A 22,580-nucleotide genomic window follows, 5' to 3' on the forward strand; every position below is an offset into this window, starting at 1 on the left:
TTGGTAGCATTGAAGGATTGTTCATTTTATGAAAGTTGTCTCTTTTATTGTTGAGGAAGAAAAGAGAGAAAAAACAAAAACAAAAAAGTTAGTTATTTTTTTGTAAAAAAAATATTTTTTTTGACATCTTTTGGTAACATTGAAGGGTTAGTTCTTTTACGAAAGTTGCTTATTTTATCGTTGGGGACCAAAAAAAAAAAAAAAAGCAGGTGAAATGACGAAAATACCTTGATTACTATTGATGAATAGTGAAATAGTGTTTTATCTATTAGTATATATATAAATAAATAATAATATTACTTATATATATTTTTATACAAATATAGTTTAAAATATATATAGCGTTAAACTCAGCTAGATCCCTGTGGAACGAGCCGGACTTACTAAAAACTACACTACTCTACGATTAGGTACACTGCCTATAAGTGTTGTAGCAAGGTTTAGGTATATCCATTCAATAAATAAATAAATAACTTGTGTAAAATTGTATCGTATTTAATAGTATTTCGTAATAAAATTAATAGTATTACGTACCCCTTCGCTTTAACATCACCCTAGCTAAAATATTCGTAACATAAAAACTCAATGAGAGTTTTGGGGTATAAATCCTATTTATAGGAGTGTAAAAATAAACTGCTGGCCGACTTAAATCTCGCGACCGCGATAAATAACCTCGCGATCGCGAGGTGCTGAAAACATGACTTTGTGACCGCGATAAATAACCCCGCGACCGTGAGGTGCTTCTTCTTTGGTTTCTGAACTTCTGTTGAAATCTCGCGACCGCATTAGAAAACTTCGCGACCTGATTTGAAAGATCGCGACCGCGAGAAATAACCTTGCGACCGCGAGATGTAGCTGAAACAGCAGACATCGTTTTCTTCTTTGATTTTCACCATCACTTGATCATTTAAAACTGAAACTCGCCGAAAACATCCAAAATGTGCCCATGAAGACTTCTTTAGCTTAAAATACAATTTCTAACAAAACCACGAACCAAAGCCTTCATTCTTCATCAAATTATACCCGAAAAGAATAAGATATGGCGAATAATAAGATATCACCGAGCAGACGTTTGTAAACCACAGGGACCACATAAAATTACAACTCTATGTCATCAAGGTCCGGCAGGGGGAATCGAAGTATTGCAGCAATTCCCGTCAGTTGTGCCAATTCTGTAACAATGGAAAATATAACTACGCAAGACTCAAATGGGTAACGTAATAATGAAAGGCTTGACAATGGGTGTATATAATTAGTAGTCGTTCAAAAAGGTTAGAGATAACTCAAGATGTTTGCCTATAGAGTCTAGAAAGGTTCAAACCCGAAACCTCTTGCGAGAACACAAGAACATCAATCTATTCATGGACAGGTCAAACGGAAAACATAACTAAAACAGGGAATTCATGGTGGACTGAAAGTCATCCAAAGCCCGTTTCAATCTTTACTAGAAAATTGACCCGTTTTAGCCAATACCGGTTTGGCACATTACCCAACATGCCCATCCTTGCCTATCTAGTACTGTAAATACGGATCCTGTTTACATGGAAAAAAAAAACTGTACTTACCTTCCCCCGAAACATGCATTGAAGAAAATACTTGAGCCGTGCCCCCAGAATCCTTGACCGTTTTAACCAAATCTACATATCTTTGCCTAGTAGCTACATCAGAACTCCTGGAGCAACATACAAAGCAGAAATAAAATAAGTGTGATTGAATTGAAGACTCCAAATAACAAATACTCAATGGCCAGCTGATAAAGAATAGGTACATCGTCCAAGCAATACGTGAACACTTATATCACATGTAGTGCTCTCGGCAGATTAATAATATCTACAACTCACTTCATTCATACAGTTCTTTTGGAAAACTTTGAACCAAAGAGGATGAAGACAATTAATATATGGGTCAACAAATAATTAACTGATGGGCCAATATTTCGTTCTTGTTCCAAACAACAAGGAAACAAAAATTAAAAAATTGTAGTACTTTTTTAAAAAACTCCTAACCTAACAGTTAGGGATAGCATCATAATTAAGCTTAGATTGTTCGCATTTCACTAATAATGAATTTTTTAAAAGAAATATGGAAGTACAAACCTGAAAAGTTCGTCGGTGATAAGTAATGTTTGAACAGCCATTCTTTCATGCGCTACTTCAACATGCTTTGGTCCATAACACGCACGATGTGGATCCTGCAAAAAATGCACCAAATAAGATATAATAATGATGGCTTGCCTTTGATATAAGTAAGTTCATATAATGCCAGTTCGCCGCTACACACACTTTACGAGGTTATGTTATCATTTATCGTTCTAGGTCATGAAATGATTTACGATCCCTATGATGCATTACACGGGCGTCTATCAACTTAGATATTCACTTTTAGAATCAGCCAAATCAATGATGCATAGAAATTCTAGTACCGCGATCAGTAAATTAACGTGGGTAAATGTTATCATGTACAATTTAAAAATAAATAAAAAATTACATAATATGTACTCCCTCCTTCCTATAAAAATCATCCTATTTGTCTTTTGAAAGTCATTTGTTTACATCTTTGACTTTAATTTTTTTTTTTTTTATTTCTATTATATAATACTCGATAAAAGTTATACAAATGAATATACATTTTAAACTCAATTCATTTATATAAATTTCATCAAATATTATATAACACAAAAACAAAGATGTTTGAAGCCAAAGTCAAATAAGAAAGACCTCAAAAGAAGTCAAAATGGAACAATTATTTTGGGACGGAGGGAGTACGAAACAATGACAATTGATATTTCTGCGTTATTATAATCATAATACTCTGTATCACTTATATAATCGCTTTGACAGCTCTTAAAACCATATTCAGTTTAATTAGATATGTCACAAAAAGAAAGTGATTATATCCATCTGGTTAGCGATTATTTTTCTCATCCTGAATTGGACACATTATGTGTCAAATGTATTTCAAGATACCGATGGATACAATAACATTTAAACACAAGTTAAGAGCGCAGAATCAATGATGGAACCTCACATTAGAAAGCATTGCGAAAAAATCCTTGAGAGCGCGGACCTAAATAATAAAGTAAATAAAAATAAAATAAATTTTAAGTCACAAACCAGAGAAAAGCAACAAAAAAAAATAATAATAATAAAAAAATAATAAAAAGAAAAAAACAGTGAATAATTAAAGGTCTCAAAGATATTTGGAATAGGCTCGTGGCTACCTCTAGAGCTGCTTTCGTATCTCCGATGATATTCATCACATTTGGAGCATCCAGAACTTCTCTCAGACTATGTCTGTGCAATAAATGTCAAAAAATATGAGATTTTAATGCAAAAGTAGGAGGATATGAAAGGCACATATATATTTTACACTAAGATCTTGGAACCTTCGTAATAAACATACTTGTATCCTGAAGTCGAGTGCACAAGGACGATACGCGATTTGTTCTCAATTATGTTCCTCAGTTCTCTCCTTTGGGATTCCAACATCAAATGGCGATGAAATTGATCCTGATGTACATACATATGATTATTATTTACTTTTTTTTTTAATTATTAAAATAAAAAAAATCTTCTCAGATATATCATAATTGTATATTATATTATTATACATCTTCGTCAATTGATGATCAGGTTATGTCGAATACTGACCTTAGTGAAACCTGGACTTGCAATAACAGCACATCTAACAACCTTGAAGTCAATATGATTCAAAAATGCCTGGAGATTTAGAAAGAAAAAAGATAAAAGGTGTTTTGTGTAAATAAAAGTACAACAAATTAATAAAGAAAATTAGTTGTAACTGGTACAATAATTAATGCAAAAAAAGCAGCTTAAGCATCTTACAAATCAACTCACCTGTAGAACATTATCGTAGAACTTGCTAAATGCCTGTAACCAAAAAATGACAGAGTCTTAATGTAGAATCAAGCACCAAGGAATGTAGTATCCATAGTTAAAATTCCATGATTCTTTATTACCCCTATATACTAAAAGCCACGCAGGTTTTGGTCGTTTTGCCCTCCCCACGCTTATCAAACGACAATCCTCCAACTCTTTTATACTACCTTCCAGACTCTTCTTCCCCATTTATTCTCTTCATCCACTTTCTCTTCCCCGTTTCTACACTCGACTGAATAAAAAAACACAGCCTTCACCCGCCATGAAATCGATGTTTTTCCGGTGGTTTAAAGCCCCGATTTCGTATGTTGTCGCTTTAATCAACCATGGTTTGAGGCTGATTTCTGGCCCGCTCTCGATTTGATCTTGCCGTGGTTTTTTAATTACGGTTTGCATCTGTACCTTTTAATTGATTGAAGATTTCGCTATGAAATTAGGGTTTGTGGCTGTTGATCTAAATCGTCATTTGTTTTGTTGTTGTTGCTGTGCTAATGGTCCCGTCGCCTTCGTAAATGATGAATGGTATATCTCCTATGCTATTTTCTATGCTTATAATAAATTAATTGTAGAAAAAATGATTATTTGATCACCTTATTGTTTGATATTTGGATCTTTAATAGATTTATATCAAAAGTGGTGTTGGTAACAAATAAATTGGTACAAATATATTAGTTCTTGCTCTATATGTTTGTTGATTGTATGTTAAATGTAGGTTTGTTAATATTTTAATTAATTGTTTCAAGCTTGCTGTGTAATTTCTTCATTTGCATAGTCTTGAATTAGATGCGTCAAACGAATATTGTTGCTGGTGCAAGTGTATTTGACGGGACATTGGATGTTCTTGGTTAATAAAATATTTTTAAGCTTGCAGTCCATATTTAGGATCATAATCAGTAAGTTGATTGTATGATTAACTTATGAAGTAATTATTAACTGATGTGAACATTTGTTATATGTCTATCAAATTTGATTATTTGATTCTATGATATTTACTGTATATATTTTAGATGAATTGCGGAAAAAATAAGGATATATAAATTTGGTCTACTACATATATTGTAGCAGTAAATAAATAAATTAATGTCATTGATTATAAATTTCATATCATTACAGGTTGTGAGTGGTGGTACTCTTGCCTTGCTGAGAAGCTGTTGTGTTCAGCTTACTGATTATGAATGAGATTCATAACAAATAAGATTAATAAAAAGGCCGTGATGATGAATTTGTTGTGGTTCAGTCGAGCAACGAGAAAAAAATGTTTCGTATCTTGGCGGGGCAACTTATAGTTTGCAGCCATGGCGATTCATGTTCTCTTGCTTGGTTTTACACACATACTTGAGCCTCATATCTCTTCAATTTTTCACAAATGAGAAGTTCCTAAAGTTTGCTAATCTTATCAAAAGAGATTGCTGGTACTATTTGTTGGGATTTAACAAGTTCCATTATACTTAAAACCATTTAAGAATCAATTAAAAGCGGAAGCATGTAATTACCATTTTAGAACATGTTAATCTTTAACCAATTAAAGTTAAATCCCAATTAGGATCAAGTTGTGAAACATACTTACAAACTACAAGTAAGAAAAGTGTTTATACCTTCTCCTAGCTTGTTGATAGATGATGATGAAGATGATGATGAAGATGATGATGAAAGGAGCTCCAAAACTATGAAACCTCAAGTAGTTATACCCCAAACTTTGTACCAACACCTTGTACTTTGGTTAGGATTTGTTAACACTTGAATCAAACTTGCAAAAATCAAATTTTGAACCCCTTGAAGCTCCCAAATACCCACGGCAGTAGCAGCTGAATATAGAGGTTTTTGTGCAGATTTTTGAAGTATGAATGCATGAATCTTTTTCTCAAAGAGTCATGTTGCTTGTATATGGAAATGGGAAAGCATGGGTCAAGGAATCTAAGACTAGAGCATGTGTTTCTCATTCCCATGCCACTTCCACATTTGTGTTATAAAATAAGTTTTATAAAATAAAGGATTAGATTTTATAAAACTCTTTATAATACTTCCATATTTATATATTTGTTATGTACATATATTTTTATAAAACCAAAACTTTATAAAATGTAACATAACAAAATAAATTATTTAACCTATAAATAATTTAAACTCTTGTTATATAAATTATTCCATAATTTATATATATACACATCAAGTAATATTTAAGAAAACCATTTTTCTTAAAGTTCAAGTGTCGCGTATTTGATCAACGAACCAATCGTTAAAATCAAATACCAATAAGGTGTCGGTAAGTTTGTTATTGGGTATGACCCGACTTGGATCATAACACGTCAGCCACGTTAATTTAATATGTCTCTCGGGCATACGAAATACCTTCAATCTCCCACTTGCACGAGAAACATAAGAAATTAATGCAAGTGATGGATACAGCCTAACACACCGTCCATCACCCCTAATATGTTATGACTTTGTGCCATTCAATAACATCATCCCTTTCGAGTTCCCATCTCGAACATGATTAGGTGAATCTTTCATTATTTCCTTTCGTCCTAGATGTCATGTTCAATCCAAGAGATACAGAGTGATCACTCTCTTATAGATTTAACTTTTCAGGCCTTAGACATCTGACTCTCAACGAATAAGAGGGACAAATTCCATCTTGACTACATACGTCCTAGATATACACTTTGTAATATACCTGAGTTCTCCCTTATGTACTACCATATTTCAGAATAGCGAAGGAAAGAATCAAGGCATAATACTCGGTGAATATTAGGACCCAATATGTATCTCAGGTCAGAGGATACTATGATATTCGCCTTTACTCAAGATTACATGTGATCAACCACAAAGGCTCCATACAGTAAATCTTGAGAGCGGGTCTTCCAATATTTGTGTCCCACAAATATCTATGAACCTTGGTAGCAACCTTGCCCTACATTCAACCTGAATGTGTACCAATCCAAGTTCATAATAGTCTAAACCTCACACTTGTTTCCACAAATGTGATCGACTACGGAAATTTAGAATAATTGCTTATTCATGGATGAAATATGCAAAATAGGAACATAACTCAAATAAATTAACACCATAGTTATATTAATGAGTTTGAATAATTTCGTTCCGGTACAATACATAAAATAGATCATATCCAATCACTAGAATATCGAAGCCCTAATGCACAAACATGTCCCTCATGTTTTGGCCCATGTAAAAGCTTCGTGAGTGGATCCGCAACATTATGATCTGTATGAACTTTGCGAATACATATCTTTCCTTTTTCAACTTCATCCCTTATGTAGTTGAATCTCCGCTCAATGTGACGAGTCTTTTGATGGGCACGAGGTTCCTTGATTTGAGCAATCGCACCCTCGTTGTCACAAAAGATCTCAAGAGGGTCCTGAATGGAAGGGACCACTCCTAAGTCGTCGATGAATTTCTTCATCCATGCAGCTTCCTGAGCTGCCAGTGAGGCGGCAATGTACTCCGACTCTGTAGTGGATAACGCAACAACCTCCTGTTTCGAACTCTTCCAAGAGACCGCACCACCATTTAACATGAAGACATAACCGGACTGTGATCGAGAGTCATCTCGACCAGTTTGGAAACTCGCGTCCACGTAACCTTTTACGGCGAGTTCCTCCTCACCAGACCCATATATTAGAAACATATCCTTAGTCCTCCTAAGGTATTTCAATATGCTTTTAACAGCAATCCAATGACTATTTCCTGGGTTATTCTGGTATCTACTTGTCAAGCTTAGAGCGCATGACACATCCGGCCTAGTACATATCATTGCATACATGATAGACCCAATAGCAGATGCGTATGGGACTTTCTTCATTCTCTCTTGTTCATCTTTCGTGGCAGGACACTGAGATGAACTGAGAACGGTTCCCTTTTGAATAGGTACCAAACCTCTCTTGGAGTTTTCCATCTTGAACCTTTTCAAGATTTTATCAATGTATGTACTTTGACTTAAACCTATCAATCTCTTGGATCTATTCCTATAGATCCCTATCCCCAAAATGTATTGTGCTTCTCCAAGATCCTTAATGGAGAAGCAACTCTTTAGCCAAGTTTTGACCTCTTGCATTGTGGTTATATCATTCCCAAATAATAATATATCATCCACATATAGCACAAGGAACATTATAGAGCTCCCACTAGCCTTCTTGTATACACAAGCTTCATCACCATTTTTAATGAAGCCAAATTTCTCGACTTCCTCATTAAAACGATGATTCCACATTCTAGATGCTTGTTTCAATCCGTAGATTGACTTCTTTAACTTGCATACCTTTTTAGGATATTTTGGATCAACAAAACCTTCAGGCTGGACCATATAGACATCTTCCATAAGATATCCATTTAGGAAAGCGGTTTTGACATCCATTTGCCATATTTCATAGTCGTAGTGAGCAGCAATGGCAAATAATATCCTAATAGACTTTAGCATTGCCACTGGCGAGAAAGTTTCATCATAATCAACCCCTTGAGTTTGAGTGAAACCTTTTGCTACAAGTCTAGCTTTATATGTATCCAAGTTTCCATGTATGTCGGTTTTCTTCTTGAAAAGCCATTTGCAATCAACTAGCTTAGAGCTAGGAGGTTGCTCAACAAGTTCCCACACTTGGTTTTCATACATGGATTGCATCTCGGCGTTCATGGCATCCTGCCATTTATCTTTATCAATCCTTGATAAAGCATCTTCGTAGTTTGTCGGTTCATCCAAATCAACCGTATAGCAACCATCCACGAGAAACCCATATCTCTCGGGAGGATTACTAATCCTACTAGATCTTCGAACGTCTTGTGTACCTTGATCATCCACTTGATCATTTTCAACATCCTCATGTTGAGTACTAGTGTCAACCATTTGTGTATCATCAACTTGATCTTGTACCTCTACAAGATCTATTTTCCTTTCACCATCACCTTCCATTAGGAATTTGGTTTCAAGGAATTCCGCCTTTCGAGCAACAAATACATTTTGCTCGGTCGGATCATAGAAATAGTATCCCATATCATCCTTGGGATATCCTATGAAGATACACTTTGTGGATCGAGCATGTAACTTATTAGCTACATGGCGCTTAGGATAAGCTTCACATCCCCATACTTTCAAGTATGAAAGAGAAGGAGGTTTTCCAAACCACATCTCATGAGGAGTTCGTTCCACTTTCTTGGTTGGGGCCATATTTAAAATACGAACCGCGGAGCTTAGACAATAACCCCAAAATGATAGAGGTAACGAGCTTCTTGCCATCATAGACCGAACCATATCCATTAGGGTTCGGTTCCTCCTTTCGGAAACTCCATTGAGTTGGGGTGTTCCGGGTGGAGTAAGTTGTGAGATAATCCCACAACTCCTAAGATGATCTTGGAAGGCATCGCTTAGGTATTCACCTCCTCTATCGGTACGAAGTACCTTAATTGTCCTATTGAGTTGATTTTGTACTTCGTTTTGATATTCTTTGAATGCTTCAAACGTTTCGTCCTTGTGTCTTAATAAGTAGACATATCCGAAACGACTAAAGTCATCAATGAAAGTAACAAAGTATCTTTCACCATTCCTAGTCATGGGTTTAAAGGGTCCACATACATCCGAATGTATTAATCCCAATAAATCTTTAGCCCTTTCATAAGTCCCTTTGAAAGGTGCTTTAGTCATCTTGCCTTGTAAACAAGATTCGCATACATCAAACGAATCCATTTCATTTGATTTCAAAAGTCCATTCCTTTGAAGTGTATGCATTCGGTTCTTGTTTATGTGACCAAGGCGACAATGCCATAAATAGGAATCACTCAAATCCCTTTTGAGTTTCTTGGTGCTAGTGTGGTATATAGAGCTCGATGATGCGTCATCATGAACCAATTCATAAATTCCATTTGAAGGCGAAGCCTTGAAATAGAATACATTATTTTTAGAAATATGAATATCATCATCAATAAAATTAACAACGTAACCACATTGTTTTAAGCGAGAAATAGAAATAATGTTTCTACACAAATCCGGAGCATACAAAACATTTTCTAAAATAAGCTCCAATCCACTTGGAAGCTTCAAAACAAATTCTCCTTGAGCTTTAACATGCACCTTTGCACCATTGCCCATATAGAGATTTGATGTTCCCGCCATACGATCACTTCTTTTGAACCCCTGCAAAGAATTGCAAATATGAGTTCCACATCCCGTGTCTAATACCCATGTATTAGAAGAAGTAATACTAAGCTCTATATATACCATATATATATTACCTGAGGTTTGCCCTGCATCCCTCTTGTCCTTCAACTCCTTAAGATAAACCGGACAGTTTCGTTTCCAATGACCCATCTCACCGCAACCGAAACATGGGTCTTCCTTGGGGTTTGCCTTCTCGGCTACCTTTTGCTTCTTAGCCTTGTTGATGTTTGGGGTAACCATCTTCCCTTTCCCTTTGCCTTGATGGGCGGGTCCTTTTCTCTTAGCCACCTTTGGCTTAGAGGTGTTACCTTTGGACCCACCTTGATCGATTGCTAACACGGGTAAAGCCCTTTTACCCATGCTAGTTTCCGCCGTTCTAAGCATACCGTGAAGCTCACCTATGCTCTTATCCATCCCATTCATATTGTAATTAATTACAAATTGATCAAACCTTTTTGATAGGGAGTTAAGGATAAGATCGGTGGCTAACTCATTGGATATGTTTAGGTTAAGTCGGTTAGCACGATCGATAAGGCTTTTCATCTTGAGTACATAAGATGAAACCGATTGGGTATCATCCATACGACAAGCATGTAGCGCCCGAACCGTTTCGAAGCGCTCGACACGCGCTTGTTGGAGGAACATCTCCTTCAATTGCGTTATCATGTCGTATGCACTATGGTGCTCGAAATCCTTTTGGAGTTCGGGTATCATAGTCCCAAGCATTAAGCATGAGACTTGAAGGGAGTCGTGGCAATACTTATCGTAAGAGGCCATTGCCTCCACATCATTCTCATCCGGTTGATCGGGAATGGGGTCCTCAAGCACATACATTTTATCCTCTTGTTTGAGGACAATCCGAAGATTGCGGAACCAATCCATAAAGTTTGTATGGTTGAGTTTGTCTTTCTCTAAGAGAGACCTTAATGATAGGTGGTTTAGGTTAAGTGGTGCGTTTTGAATGTTGTTGTTGTTATTGGCGGCCATCTACAAAATTAACAAAGTTCGTTTAAGTATCGATTTTTAATTTAACATTCAATACCCTTTTAAATTTTAATTGACTTATTAAATATTAGAATCCAACGGTAAATCAAATTTCGGTTAGGTGACCTTTATCCCGTTATTTGATTTAGCTAGGTAGTCATTATATGACAATTGCAATCCTTTTGCAACTTCTAAGTTATGGGATCATGCAATCCTTTTGTATGGCATATTTATCCCATCAACGCCTATTTGTTCTTCATGCTTCGGTGACCCTAAGTTCATGATTCCCAAATCAAGTCGTCCTACTTGTATAGACTTGTAGACTTAACATACAAGTGGTTAGGTGACCTTTATCCCACATGTATGCGAAGTGTACCTTATTCATATTAGTTCGCTCATGACGGTTAGGTGACCTTTATCCCATCAAGAGTTTCCTAATACGTCTAAGTGTTTCCACAAAAGGATGGCGTTTAACTTGTTTGCCTTGTTAATAAGGGATTTTAAGTTTTCATTAATTCTAGTTTGAGAAAACTTTTGCACCATACACCAACATGCATTTAGTGTATGGTTTATTTGAAAATCCATTTTCATGTTATGTAATAAAGCCAATTTTATTACTTTGATATAAACCATTTTATATGTATGATCCTTATCATGTTCTTAATAACCGATTATTAATGTCCTTTTAGCCGTTTTTAATTTAACCATTTAAATTGACGTTTTGCATGTCGTTAATAATGTCAATTTTAACCAATTTAAATTGCCATTTTAGATTATTGTTAACTTGTGTGATTAACTTGTAGCATACAAACATACAATCCACATAATCATACAAAACAACCACGCATGCAAAATCATATGTTCACAATCAAGCCATTTTTGGTAGACATTTGTTTAGCCGAAAACAAATGCCACCGGTTAAGGGTAATAACACAAAGTAGGAGATTTTAAATCTCCCACTTAATCTTGCATCCAAATGCTTCTTCTTGTGTTCTTCAAGTCTTCATCATCTTCATCATTTTACAAAATATATCCTAATACATTTTGTCTAGAAAATGAAATACAACCTAATCTATTTTACATGCCAAATATAAAATAAATTACATAACCAAAAGAACAATTATTACAAATCAAATTACATGAATATTACAACCACATGAATGAATTAATATTACATACCAAATGAATAGATTAATTCAACCAAACATGCAACCATTCAAACACAAGGTCAAGGCTTGATTGTGAACTTTAACATACAACAAATATGACCAAAATGGAACAACCCAAAACCCATTTTGGGTGTCCAAGAATTCGGCCTAACCATAAACCCACCCAAAATTTATAATTTTTGCATTTTACTTTCATGCATGTACATAAAATGCAAAATATATAGTGAGTTTAATAACCATCTCGAAGCATATTTCAACAACTTCGGCTCTGATACCATTGTTGGGATTTAACAAGTTCCATTATACTTAAAACCATTTAAGAATCAATTAAAAGCGGAAGCATGTAATTACCATTTTAGAACATGTTAATCTTTAACCAATTAAAGTTAAATCCCAATTAGGATCAAGTTGTGAAACATACTTACAAACTACAAGTAAGAAAAGTGTTTATACCTTCTCCTAGCTTGTTGATAGATGATGATGAAGATGATGATGAAGATGATGATGAAAGGAGCTCCAAAACTATGAAACCTCAAGTAGTTATACCCCAAACTTTGTACCAACACCTTGTACTTTGGTTAGGATTTGTTAACACTTGAATCAAACTTGCAAAAATCAAATTTTGAACCCCTTGAAGCTCCCAAATACCCACGGCAGTAGCAGCTGAATATAGAGGTTTTTTGTGCAGATTTTTGAAGTATGAATGCATGAATCTTTTTCTCAAAGAGTCATGTTGCTTGTATATGGAAATGGGAAAGCATGGGTCAAGGAATCTAAGACTAGAGCATGTGTTTCTCATTCCCATGCCACTTCCACATTTGTGTTATAAAATAAGTTTTATAAAATAAAGGATTAGATTTTATAAAACTCTTTATAATACTTCCATATTTATATATTTGTTATGTACATATATTTTTATAAAACCAAAACTTTATAAAATGTAACATAACAAAATAAATTATTTAACCTATAAATAATTTAAACTCTTGTTATATAAATTATTTCATAATTTATATATATACACATCAAGTAATATTTAAGAAAACCATTTTTCTTAAAGTTCAAGTGTCGCGTATTTGATCAACGAACCAATCGTTAAAATCAAATACCAATAAGGTGTCGGTAAGTTTGTTATTGGGTATGACCCGACTTGGATCATAACACGTCAGCCACGTTAATTTAATATGTCTCTCGGGCATACGAAATACCTTCACTATTGTTTTGAGGTTTCGGTAGGCTGTGATGATGATTTTGTTGGAGTTTAATCAAGCAATGAGAAAAATGGTTTCGTATCTTGGCGGGGCAACCTACAGTTTGCAACCATGGCGATTCATGTTCTCTTGCTTGGTTTTACACACATGTCTGAGCCTCAATTCTTTTAGTTTTCTACATTTGACTCCAATCCAGCTGAAAATACACTGAATTTCGATTATTTGCAGGTTCTAATAATCGTAACTGTTTTGATAATTGCATGATGTTTTCTTATTGCTTTATGCTTTCAATTTCAATATTTTTATGTTTGTTATATAATTTCTTTTGTGCATGTTGTTCAGGAACTTTGTTTTCCTTATTATTAAAGGGGCTACGGACGTTCGTGGAATCATTTTGATTTTGACCCTTAATCTATGCAGGAGGTGATGATAGTGTACAACCTATACAACTAGAGGTAACATCTTGGAACATTTTTCAAGAACCTTAAGGTAAATGACTCATATTGTGTTGGCTTCACAACTACAGGTCATGATTGGTCATGATAGCTATACAATTTCGCTGACTTTTTAAAACATATTCCCACAGTTTTTTTTTTTTTTTTTTTTTTTTTTTTTTTTTTTTTTTTTGGGTTGACTTGCTTTTGAAGTTGATGTTCTCTGTTTTTGATGTTCATTTGGTAAATGACTATTTAATTTATAATGAGATGTCTTTCCTTTGTAATATGTTAAATATGTTGTTAGGTTTGCTATGAGGTTGTCGTTTTTTTTTTAGGTTTTGATTCAGGTTGCTACTGCCCTCTGTTGTTCCGAGCGATTGGATTGTAAAAAAAAAAAAAAAAAAAAAAAAATTAAGATTTTAAAGGTGAAATTTGGATGTTGCAGGTATTAGATAGGTTTTTTTATGTAATTGTTTACCGGATTGTGCTTTATGTTTGAATTAACAATGTAGACCAATTGTTGGATTAATTTGTTGATTTTCGTTTGGATTAAATTTCCACTGAAATTTCTATTGAATGCTTATATTATTTGTCAGCAGGAATTGCAGCTGGTGTCATCTGAGGCGGCACTACAGTAGTGTTTGCAGCTATTGGTTTGTACAGTAGATAGGAAGCGTCCGTCGATATCTGTAATCTCTTCCTTTAAAGCCTGGAGGTATATCTTTGCATTCACTTTTATTATAATGGCTGCTTTTCATATTAATAGTGTTACAAAATATGATTATTTGTTTGGTTGTTAATAGAAGTTTATATTAGGATCCAACGAATTTCGGTAAACTGGTGTGCTTTTTATGGGTCAAGAGGGTTGAAGGGTTTGAAGCTATTGGCACACTAATATAAATATTTGTCGAGAGATTTACTCAACCCTGCTACAATGGCATATATATGTAAATGAATTTTTAACTAATATCTAACATTGATATTCAACAGGTTACATTGGATGTATACAAGATGATATTGATGAAGTCAGAACAACGGCCAATCCACATGAGGCCTAAAAACAGTGAAAGTCAACCGAATTTTTGTTGTAGGGTTCATGAGAATGATCTCAAATTTTCGCATCTATGATGCTGTTGATTGTAGTCCCCGAGTTTCTGCCGTTGTGGTTCTCGCCACCACCATCTCCACCGTCTCAAACGCTTCAAGGTATTCCTCATGTAACACTTCTTTTTATTCTATGATTATTATTTGTCAATCAATATATGATATTTGTTTATGTATCTATTTAAGTTTTTCAATCGGCGGTTTCGTTTTTATGTAAGTTTGATTTAGTGAAATCTTTGCCCATCCGGCTTCCTTCCTCAAATCATACTCATTTCACAGGTAGTTACAACGCGGGCAGCAGGGTGCAGTCACGCACATGTACCAGTGCGTTTCTAAGCTCTATAGCGAGCTTGAAGTCTTAAAGGCCATTCATAAAGCTATGACATCAAAAGGAATGTGGATTGATTTTAAAAGTAACCTTACACAAACTTCCATTTCTTTCTGTACAGTAACACACAAGTTATCATGTACTTTGAGGTGAAATGAAGTGTTCAAAAATTAATTATTGTTCGGTGACATTTGCTTTAGTTATATTTGGTCAATTTCAAAAATATTTAATTGATTTTGTTTTGTTATTTTATTATTTCTAAGAGAATGGTAGAGTTGATTTATGTATTGAGTTGTAGTCAAGTAGAAGAAGACCATATTCAAACATAAGAGGTTATTAGCTTTGAAAGGAGCAATTTTTCTCAACAGATGGATTCAGTCAACATTGATTTCAAGAGAACAAGAAAAGTATTGGAGGAGTTAATGGACAATCATCTCATTTAAGGTAGTTATAGCATTCAGTTGTTTCAAAGTAGCATGTAATAGGTTTGTAATCACATCACATTAGGGTCACCATTAGAGAATAGCAATCAGTGCGCAAACAGGCTGATTTGGGCACGCCTACGGGTTGCAGTCACACTTTTGTACGCCGCCGCAACGCGCGGCCAGCCTTTTTCTAGTTATAAGCTATAATTCTATAAATACAAATAGTTAACAGCTTAATTTTGTAACATACTTTGTCATATCCAGCAACAGAAGGCCCATGCTTGCGAGGAATTGAAGCTTCTATCCGGGAACGAGTGATGGTCAAACTGATGAAAAGTTATCCAGATTAGCATGTGTATCTCTCGAAGACATAAGTTTGATATAGACAACAACAACAACAACAACCACCAAAAAAAAAAAAAAAAAAAAAAAAAAAGAAAAAAAAGGAGAACGAATGCCTGGAAATGAGAGACTCGTAACTTTTTGAGGGTTTGAACATGCACTATGAAACTGATCATAATAAAGTTACTGATTCTAATTATTACTATATATCCGATAAACGGTAAATAGCAGGTAAAAATGGTACTAATCATCTTATACCAGCTGAAACGCAAGTCACTATCTAATACTGTATTTTAACCTTATTTGAGATTTGAGAAGGCTTTCATTTCTACTTCTCAAAACACCTTTTACTATTTCAAAACATTTTCCATTATAGTCATCTTATTCGCTATACTAACTTTTTAGATAACTCAGAATTTGTCATAATATTCAAACATTAGACTATCTGACCGACCACAATACAGCTTCAAACAAAAATAATGTCAAAGTGCACTATAAAAACCTCCCTAAATTGTCTAGGCTGCTCTTGTCAATGATGAACGTAATGATTATAACAATCATTACAAAATTTCAGAGTAACTTCTTAATGTCCTCATGGCTTAAAGCTAACTTAGTTAACTGTGTATACGTTTGCACATGGAAGTAGAATAAAATACAATATGAGATAATTAGTTTGTATATATGCTGACGAAACAAAATTCTTCATATTTAACATAATACATAAGAATATATCATTATTATTTTTGTTATATAAAATCAATAAGCTACCTTTTGCCCACAAGAAGAATATGCGCTAATCCTTCTTGCATTAGCACCACTGCAAGATCGGCACTGGCAGAAGGATCTGAATCAGAAGAGAGAACCGTCAGCTCGAATAAAATAATCAGAAAACCAAACTTTGACGCCTGCAATATATATTACATATATAATAATATAATACCCGAGGCTTCTTTAAGTGCGTCGATTGATTGTGAGTCCCACAATTCCTGTAATGTAAAAGGTAACCCACTTCAGAAACAACTAAATTATACAAAGAAGCACTTTTCTGGTTGAAACAAGATCATGACTGAGAGAAAGATCTGTGTGGTATAATTAGGTGTAAATAACAAACAGTCAAAACGTTTGACAGATATTGCTAAATAAACATTAAAGTGAAGAATACCTTGCTTAGCACAAAAGGACGATGCAGTTCTATTTCAAGTGTATGAAACTGCCCTCTCTGTGACAAAGAGAAAATATAAAAATAATATATATATATATATATATATATATATATATATATATATATATATATATATATATATATATATATATATATATATATATATAGTGGTAGGATCAAGAGGGAAGTAACCATTCGGGGGGAAGCGGGGGGAAGCAAAAACTTTTTTTTTTTTTCGTTTTTTGAAAAAACTTTGTTCACGAACATTATAGATGAGATGAAAATATGTACATTTAGTAGAGACACTTTGTGATAAATGTTTTTATTTTGGCGGGAAACCGCTCGAAGAAGTAATATATAACAATTATCGTGTTTTTCGAGCGTATTTTGAGGTTTTAGCTATTGGGGTTTAGATATTAGGGTTTATAGGGTTTAGATATTAGGGTTTATAGGGTTTAGATATTAGGGTTTAGAAATTTAGGGTTTAGGGTTTAGATTTAGGATTTAGATTGAGTTTTTAACACGAACGGTTTAGAGTTTAGGGTTTAGGGTTTAGGGTTTGGTGTTTTGGGCTTATGGAATAAGCCCAAAACACCAAACCCTAAACCCTAAACCCTAAACCCTAAACCCTAAACCCTAAACTCTAAATCGGGCTAAATTTTACTTCACAAAACATAAAAAAAAAAGCGTTCATATTCTTCACGAACAATATTATCTTGAATGTTATTTTTGTCGATCGTTTTCCCGCCTAAATAATAACATTCATCACGAAGTATCTCTTCTAAATGTTCATATTTTCGCGTGATCTTGATGTCGTAAAAAAAAAATTCAAAAAAAAACGAAAAAAAAAAAATTCCCCGCTTCCCCCCGATTGGTTACTTCCCCATTGATCCTGCCTATATATATATATATATATATATATATATATATATATATATATATATATATATATATATATATATATATATATATATATAAATCCTAAACCCAAAACCCTAAGCCCTAAATCCTAAACCGTAAACTCTAAACCATTCGTGTTTAATTCAATCTAAACCCTAAACCTTAATTTCTAAACCCTAATTTTTAACCCCTAATTTCTAAATCCTAATCTCTAAACCCTAAAAAAAAAACTCAGCAGCAAAACATTACATGCACCGTGTATTATTTTCTTCAAGCCGTTTTCCCGCCAAAATAATAACATTTATCACAAAGTGTCTTTTTTAAATGCTCATATTTTCATCCAATCTATAATGTTAGTGAACAAGTTTTTTCAAAAAACGAAAAAATAAGAAAAAAAATGTTGCTTCCACCTTCCCCAAAAAAGTGCTTCGCTCTTGATTAAATATCTCTCTCTCTCTCTCTCTCTCTCTCTCTCTCTCTCTCTCTATATATATATATATATATATATATATATATATATATATATATATATATATATATATTATCATCATCATGATTATCTTGACTATCATATCATTTTACATCCCGCATAAATATAGTAAAAGGGGTAATGTGAGTAGTTATTGCTAACTTAATAAACCTCCGATTACTTTAATAGTAAACAAATTAAAACAAGATACCACCTACTTTAACATGCTCATTTTCCTTGGTGTTCTTCCCGTGTATTCTCAGCACAGAACCTTCTTTGTCATACTCAACATTCTGCAAACAAATTCACAGAATTTAATTAGTAAAAAACACAAGTAATTAATGATGCTAACACATAAGTGTTGTAAACGATAAGCAAAACTTACCACAACTTTAATTTCTAGTTCTAATTTCACACGTTCTGCTTCTCTTGATCCAGAAGCCGCTTCTCTAAGAACTTTTCTGTAATGGATACAAAAACAAAAACATAAAAACTAGGTACATATTATTTCTTGGACAAAATTTTCTATCTTTTCTGTAATGCAGGTGTGGTTGTCTTGACTCCTATACGATCTTGTGAAACCACGATTGACTACTATATGGCTTGACTCACATTGAACCTTATAAACGTGATTATCATATTACTCGTATTATTAGGATGTGATCAATATAGTATAGATATAAGATTCAATATATGTGTTCTCTAAAACACTTGTTCAGTTAACTTATGTTGCTTAAATTTTCAATAATATGATATGAAGGAAACGTGACTCAATATAAATGAATCTTATTAGTAACTTCCGAAACTATGCACAATTACTTTGTGATTTTATGCTGCAAAATTTTGAGTACTTAGGTACTGAAGTATTATGTTGGAATTTGAAGGATTTGTGTATATTATTAGGGTATAAAGAAATTCTATAATGATTATAATAGTTTGAAATTTTCATTGTAGTGTTCATTGTACTTATCTATGGCTCTATTTGATCGAGTCAACATCAAACGTCGATTTATTGGCGACTTGACTGCCACTTAAAGTCTACATTGAACTTCATACAGGTTTAAAACCCATGGAAATTTGATTATATCATTTTCATGGCACACTTTTTCTTCCTTTTTCTTTTTAACCTACCTATTGGGTGGAGGTTCATTCGAAAGCAATCTCACTATCCATAGAACATTGAGATTTTTCTACTCCTAGGGTGTTTTGGGTAGAGAAATGACTTCTCTTTATTATGTGATAGGGGAATGATTGTCTACATCTTACCTCCCCCATAGACCCCACATATGTGGGATTGGGTTTTGTTGTTGTTCATTGTACTTATCTTGAATAATTTATTTTTTGGGTTAAGGCTACTGAAGGGTCGTATACTTTTTTTTTGTCCCGATGTAGGCCAGATACCCAAAAAAATACTATTGTAGGCTTTATACTTTCAAAATATGTATCAATGTAAACAAATCTTAACCGGTTACCGACTGAACCCGTTGCATTTAATACTTTGGTATTTTAACCGATTAAAAAAATACTATTGTAGGCTTTATACTTTCAAAATGTGTATCGTTGTAGGCTTTATACTTTCAAAATGTGTATCAATGTAAACATTTTAAGTGGGTTTTAATTTAGTTTCCCGGTTAACAAGTTGTTATGGTTTATATTAACAAGTTTCTTGAAAGTATATAGCCTACAATAGTATTTTTTGGGTATATGGCCAACATCGGGACAAACAAAAAAAAAGTATACGACCCTTCAGTAGCCTTAACCCTTATTTTTTTAATTAACACACGTTATGACGGGTCATAAAACTATTTATTTTTTGCGTATTGAAATTGCATTATCATTATTTAGAATCGTATACACTATTTTAAAGTGCTGAAACAGTTCTAAATTGCAAACACAAACTTGTGCGCTCTTTGCTGGGGACCTTACGCTAGTTACTATCACTATTACTATATTTATTATTATTATATACTCCATTACTTATTATTAGTATTATTTATAGATGATGTTTTGTACCCAACCTATGTTTATTCATACACAATTATAAACACAGCATTAAAATACTCTACTATCTCTTTTTAGAGGTGATGATTTGTACACAAACTATTTTAATTCATACAAAACTAAACATGTTAGGTTGCAATACAACACTTTAATGCATATGGACAGAAAATATGTTGTACAAATCAATCCCCATTTATTATTTACGGCCCTTTATATAAATTCATCGTAAAAAAAAAAAAAAAAAAAAAAAACCCTACCTAACTGTAACCGCCTTTACAGAATCACCAGGCAAAATTAGATTATACGCCACCCACAAATCGTCTGATTCGTCTGGAGTCATCTACTTACAGTTGGAATTAAATTAAAATAGAGTTTAATTGAATTTTTTTTATTCATTCATAAAATACAAAGAGGATTTATTTACCTTGACGCTGCCAGATCCATTGGGAACGAAATCTCTTTTAACGATTTTCATCTCAACGACAGTTCGTTCTATTGTTTTCGGTGGAGTTGAATTTAGATTAGATGGAGTCAGTTATTTTATCTCGTGGTTTAAAGGAAAATAATGTACAGTGTGCCCTAAATATCGTACCTTTATAGTCCCTGCACTATTTTACGAATTAATACTGAGTATTTTAATATTAGACTTGTGCCCCAAATTTCGCTCCTCGTTTCCATAATTATTTATTTTTTCTCTCGTGGTCGTCCATTTTTTTTTTGGAAAAACAAGTGAAATTTTATTAATTCAAACCAACGATTACAAAGCTTGAACAAAGGGAAGCCAAGCACAAGTACCGAACATACAAAAACAACGATTCTACAAGAGAGCAAAGATTGCTACCTTAACAACGACAACATTATGAAACTAAATACAATGATGGATTAGACAACCAACAATGCCAATCGACGACTTTTTCTTTAAGCCTAAACGAAATCCATTCGAACGACATAACTTGAATCTCATTAACGATAACCGGGGCGGTGCATCCTTTACCTTGGAAAATTAACGTGTTGCGATTTCTTCCATAAAAGGTAAACACAAATCCACTCCACGGCTTGCCAAATTTTGGATCCAAGGGATGACATACCGAGCGAAGATTTGCCACGAAGAGAATCCGAAATATTAAGAGACGGATTATTACCAAGATTTAACCACTTATACACACGAGACCAAACATCAAATGAGAACTTACAATCGAATAGAGAATGCTCCACCGATTCAAGGCCATCATCACAAATGGGGCAACGAATGGAATGCAAATCAACCCCTCTTTTGTCGAGTTCTACTCTAACCGGAATTCTTTTTTTAATGCCCGCCACACAAAAGCTTCGATCTTTTTAGGAACAAGGTTATTTCTCAAAGTTTCTTGTGGGGAGTGGGAAGTATTATCGAGTAACTCTTTATCGATCAAATGTGATAGTTTTTTTTACCTCAAATAACCCATTACTAGCAAGAGACCACCTCCATGAATCATTTTTGAGAAGTCAGATGGAATTGCAAGCAAAAGGTTTTTTAATTCAATAAATTCATCACTCGTACGCCATGTACGAATTCTTACCCAAGACCAATTAAATCGAATGTTGATGTTACTGTTTGGCCAGGAACCTGGGACTGAATCAGAGGGTTGCGAACAAGCTGGAAAAGAGGCTGCCAAAGTGGCAGAATCACGGACATGAACTGGATCTATATACTGACGTTGATCTGAAGCTGCATCACCTACTGGAACAACTGGAGCTGCTGGAACTGCTGGACCTGCATCACGAAATTGACTTGGGACTGCATCACTTGCTGAGGCTGCATCCGGGGGCCGACCAGTAGCTGAAAACCGTTGCTGAATACATGAAAAAGCTGTTGCACGATCCTGGACATCGACCACAGTTTTGATCCGATCACTAATCTTTGGGGTTTTATTGTTTTCAAGCATGTAATCTCGGGAAGAGATTTTTGAAACTGTCTGAGCCGCACCATGTATCCTCCCAAAATAA

The 22,580-nt window shown here is 34.2% G+C and overlaps 1 protein-coding gene across 1 annotated transcript; it reads right to left on the bottom strand.

The window, feature by feature from the left end:
* Nucleotides 1-480: 480 nt before the first annotated feature.
* On the bottom strand, nt 481-21,145 carry LOC139844777 (protein PELOTA 1-like). Its single transcript, XM_071835000.1, has 16 exons — nt 21,019-21,145; nt 20,852-20,934; nt 18,979-19,054; nt 18,808-18,886; nt 17,225-17,277; nt 17,003-17,048; nt 16,831-16,906; nt 15,971-16,046; nt 3,858-3,890; nt 3,651-3,719; nt 3,403-3,509; nt 3,221-3,293; nt 3,028-3,066; nt 2,097-2,191; nt 1,566-1,672; nt 481-1,172 (listed from the first exon to the last, which is right to left on the bottom strand). Exons 1-16 carry the CDS (start codon nt 21,067-21,069, stop codon nt 1,099-1,101), a joined length of 1,137 nt encoding a protein of 378 aa, XP_071691101.1. The 5' UTR covers nt 21,070-21,145; the 3' UTR covers nt 481-1,098.
* Between the last annotated feature and the right edge of the window lie 1,435 nt (nt 21,146-22,580).

This window comes from Rutidosis leptorrhynchoides, chromosome 4 (genome assembly GCF_046630445.1).
Source record: "Rutidosis leptorrhynchoides isolate AG116_Rl617_1_P2 chromosome 4, CSIRO_AGI_Rlap_v1, whole genome shotgun sequence".
NCBI lineage: Eukaryota > Viridiplantae > Streptophyta > Magnoliopsida > Asterales > Asteraceae > Rutidosis > Rutidosis leptorrhynchoides.

What these genes read in the sequence shown, in the direction of transcription:
- LOC139844777 (XM_071835000.1), bottom strand. Translation starts at nt 21,069, where the DNA reads ATGAAAATCGTTAAAAGAGATTTCGTTCCCAATGGATCTGGCAGCGTC. An exon ending in GTCCTTTTGTGCTAAGCAAG is followed by an intron (nt 17,049 to 17,224) that starts GTATTCTTCACT and finishes TTTACATTACAG; the next exon opens with GAATTGTGGGACTCACAATC. An exon ending in ATCACCGACGAACTTTTCAG is followed by an intron (nt 1,673 to 2,096) that starts GTTTGTACTTCC and finishes ATGTTGCTCCAG; the next exon opens with GAGTTCTGATGTAGCTACTA.